Source organism: Hermetia illucens, chromosome 3, assembly GCF_905115235.1.
Source record: "Hermetia illucens chromosome 3, iHerIll2.2.curated.20191125, whole genome shotgun sequence".
Lineage (NCBI taxonomy): Eukaryota > Metazoa > Arthropoda > Insecta > Diptera > Stratiomyidae > Hermetia > Hermetia illucens.
The window spans coordinates 124,867,300-124,871,408 of NC_051851.1; the positions used below are offsets into that span (position 1 = coordinate 124,867,300).

At 39.0% G+C, this 4,109-nt stretch overlaps 1 protein-coding gene across 1 annotated transcript; it reads right to left on the minus strand.

The window, feature by feature from the left end:
- Positions 1–208: 208 nt before the first annotated feature.
- LOC119651826 (cilia- and flagella-associated protein 91-like) lies at positions 209–3,762 on the minus strand. The gene is made up of 5 exons (XM_038055618.1): positions 3,456–3,762; positions 3,159–3,363; positions 2,337–3,099; positions 2,125–2,286; positions 209–2,073 (listed from the first exon to the last, which is right to left on the minus strand). The coding sequence occupies exons 1-5, from the start codon at positions 3,691–3,693 to the stop codon at positions 355–357; spliced, it is 3,087 nt and encodes a 1,028-aa protein (XP_037911546.1). The 5' UTR covers positions 3,694–3,762; the 3' UTR covers positions 209–354.
- Between the last annotated feature and the right edge of the window lie 347 nt (positions 3,763–4,109).

The following is a 4,109-nucleotide window of genomic DNA, read 5'->3' on the forward strand; positions in this document are numbered from 1 at the left end:
ATAAATGAGTTACCACTAAGATGGCAGAAGTCGATAATAGGGTCGAAAATAAAGAGATTAAATAGAGAAAAAAATGCCTGATTTGAGACTTTTTATTTTTTTTTATTTCTTAGGAAACGACGCAATAAAATAAATTTTGTATATGTTGCATATTGCAACGTAAATAATATATCTAAATACACAGATAACATCTCATATTCATGAACATTGGTACGAAACACATATATGGTGGATGAAAACTGTAGACAAGGGACACAAAAAAAATTTCTTTCAATTTTGACGCAGTAATTTTACCCGATCATTCAATATTTATATGCGTGCTTACGTGAGATTTTGATTTTATTGTGACAAGATTTATTCCTTTTCTTCTTCTTTTGGCTTAATCCAAGTCCCGTCCCCTTTTTCGGAATCAGGGCCCTCTTCGGTAGTGCTACCAATGGAACCCAACATCAAAGGTGTTTTAGGCTGCACAGAACCCGGAAAATCCAAAGTAGTATGATCGCTGCTCTGATCCGCTTCCCCATGCAAACGTAACTGTGAATTTGACACCAGTTCACTGTTAATTTTCTCGTTAAATTCCTCATCCTTATTTCTAGGTGAATAACTATCTTCGGAGGAAGGTCGAGCGACAGAATCTCTTACTTTTCGTTGATTATCTTCACGTTTTCTCAAAACTGCACTAGACTTTCTGTGCACACTTTCTTCATGTCCCTCGTTCAAAATAGCCACTTCATCTTCACCAACGCCTGATTTTGAGAGAAATCCAATATCATCCTCCGTGTCGCTTGGCATATTGAAAAAATGTGGCTCTAGGGTTTCAAAAGGGATCATCAGTTCGTCATTTGAACTCTCTTCCTCAAAGTTTTCGTCCATTTCACCAAGTTTATATTTAATATATACTGGCTTTAGTTTATCCTCGAGATAGTTTATTAATTCATCTGTTGTCTTTTCCTGTTCTCCTGCATGGTCACCGAGCTCATTAAACTCTGCGTAAGCGTGCTGCCACAATCTGTTACTTATATCTTCAATGATTCCTTTGAGCCATTTATGTTCCGAAATTTTAGGGGTTGCTTTTAGCTCCTTCCGATTCTCCGCAGAAGCATCATTTATAAGTCCACTAATTGTGGCACTTACAATGCGTTCAGCGGACGTTTTCCACTTACGCTCAGGGAACATTCGCTTTAAAATCTTTCTTATGGCTGCCATGGCTTCATGCCTGGCAACATTTTCATGGCGCCCAATTTTAGATAGGAAACTGTCGCAAGAGAGTACTTTGTCAATGAGGTTGTTAAGGATGTGACTTGCTATTATTGATTCCGATGGTCGCGGGGTAGGGGTATAGAATATATTTTCTACATGTCCATATAAAGTCTCGTGGGCAGCTAGTAAATGGCGCTGTCTTCTCAACTCCATATTATGGCGTGCAATTCGCTTCTGTACTTCAGGAAAAACGAAGTTTTTGACCAAATCATTGATAATATCCTCATTTGTTCCTGAAACTATTGTCTGGCATTTATTATTCACTGATTTGTGAACTTCTCGGTCGATTTTTCTGGCCATTTGTTGAATCCTTTTCCTAGCATCTTCATCCGCTACTTTATCTGTCTCCTCCATAAGCACATTTTCCAAAAACATACTAACTGTATCTTGCGAGGCTTTCATTAGATTCCTGTATATTTCTTCAGTTTCTTGCCTACGTTGATTCTCGGTCTGCCGCCTTCCAGCTTCTTCTGCTTCTCGTTTCATTCGTTCCCTTTCCGCTAGTAAGCAAAGAGCTTGAATTCTACGTTGCTCATACATACGACGAAGTTCTTTTTCAAGAAATTCCAAAAGGACCCCAATTGTACTGGCTTCCGATTCTTTGTATATTTCTTGACTTTGTTTATCGTGTTGAACCATTTGTGCGAATCGTTTCTGTTGAGACTGTACGCGCAATCTAGCACGGATTGTATCATTCGACAGTCCAGGATACATAGCACTAACCGCAGATAGCATATGAGTTGTTTGAATTTCCTCAATAAGCCCACGAGATCTATCTCGCCCGTTGTACAGAATTTTCTGAACAGCTCGACCCTACATTAGAAAGCAACCTTTTAGTAAATATATATAATCATGGATTCTTACCTTGATTATCTTTTGCAAATATATGCAACAATGAGTCTCTGACATTTCATACAAATCCTCCGAGGGACCGATGGGAGTCTCAGCAGCAACAATTGCTTCTTTATGAACTCTTTCTAGGCAACTGGGCAAGCTCTTGTCTATATTAGAAGAATTCCTTAGGGTCTGGAATGAGCGAAAATGTAGTTCATCATCCAAATGAGGGCAGCATTTACCTTCAATGTTTCATATAGCTTAGTTAACTGTTCATCGTTATTGAATCCTTTTTCGATTTCGGTTATCGTTCCTTTCGGTTCCGCCAAACGATTGTATTTTTTGATGGTGCACTTCACTTTCTTCGGATCAACTCTGTCTAACTCCAAATTTTCTAACCGAGCTTGGAAGGAACTTTTAAATGGAACGAAATGCAGTCGTTTGGGATGTATTCCAAATCGCATTTGGGGTGCATATAGATCAGACGCTTGATCTATATGTTCCTTAACTATATTTTCAACCTTATATTTTCTAGGGATATTTTTTCGTGCCAATTCCAACTTTCTCATTTCCCGTGCAAATTTATGATTTAATTTTTTTAATTTTTGTTTTCGTTCGTCCTCAATGCGAGCAGCTGCATGTTGTAATTTAGTTGCTGATGAAGCCCGCAGACTCGTTTCCCTATCCGCAACGAGATTTCTCACCAGTTCCATCCGAAGTTCTTGCATCTCTTGAATATCCTCTTCGCGAGCTACAAACTCTTCCCATTCGAAGGCTTCTATGATAGTTCGTCGCTGGTCCCATTCTTTTAGGGATCCCGTAGGCGGCAGCTCTTTTTCCCACTGTCGTCGCCTTCGTGCCCTTTCGATAATTTGTGTTTCAAATTCTCCAGGAGGTTCATTGCCTGTAATTAGGTTAGCAATTCGGGCAACTTCTGGTGTTTCAGGCTCACCTTCAGGCACACAATAATCCGGAAGATATGGTTTCGTCTGGGCAGATGATTCTCTGCAAAGGAAGTTTCGTACAGTCTATTGTGCTTTATTTAAATTCTCTCTTCAAATTACCGATAAATGGTCTGGCAACCAACAGATTCATATTTATTTTTCGGTGGTTCTACGCATTCACATTCACGAGGAATGCTTAATCGAAGGTTTAACGTCTTCACACAATCAGGTGGGTAGTGGAAGAAGTTACACCGGCATGCTCCTTCAATGCATATTGGTTTTCCATGTTCTATCCTTTGAATATAATTACTCTTCAACTTTATATCTGCAAATAAGAAAACAAGTCAATTTCAAGATGCATCCAATCACTTTGAACATTTTCTTTTTGAAACCACATATATTTACAAATGCAGTTACCTCCAGGGTGTGCGAAATGTGGCAAAGGATTCTGGCGCTTCCAGCAATAATATCCTGGTCTATTCGGCATATCGCTGAACATCGTCTGATAGATGGATGTGATCTGAATTGGAGCAGATTTTTGAATAGCTTGTATGCTGGCCCTCCACACATCTCTTTGACTGGACGCCTCATATATGGGATCGTAAACATGGTCAAAGCAACGCGTTGGTCCCGCAACGTGACTAACATATGCCATTTTATAAGATTTCTGTTTCTACACGTAAAACTTTGCATACACACTCGACCGCACAGAATGTTATTACGTTAAATTCTTCGCCTACTGAAAACATTTGTTCCCTTAACTCTCGTTATGGTTTGATGTTTATATCTGCGAATAAGGAAGCTTCAATGTTTGTGTCAGGTGAACGAATTCAGAAATGCAAGTGGAAAAATAATTCCTTAGTCTAAACTCGTTTAGGAATGAATTCCTTCATACAAATTTTTGTGAAGGAATTTTTCATTTATTGATCAAACAAGCACTCGTTCGATATGGAACGGCAAAAGTTCTACTCCAAAGTTCCAGATGCCCGGGTCTTATTTCCCTATCAGAGGGAATTAGAAATAATGGTTACCTAATAGATCAAATTTGGCCGATAAATAATCATTGGTTGA

What these genes read in the sequence shown, in the direction of transcription:
- LOC119651826 (XM_038055618.1), bottom strand. Translation starts at nt 3,693, where the DNA reads ATGGCATATGTTAGTCACGTTGCGGGACCAACGCGTTGCTTTGACCAT. An exon ending in ACATTTCGCACACCCTGGAG is followed by an intron (nt 3,364 to 3,455) that starts GTAACTGCATTT and finishes TCTTATTTGCAG; the next exon opens with ATATAAAGTTGAAGAGTAAT. An exon ending in GGTTGCCAGACCATTTATCG is followed by an intron (nt 3,100 to 3,158) that starts GTAATTTGAAGA and finishes CTTCCTTTGCAG; the next exon opens with AGAATCATCTGCCCAGACGA.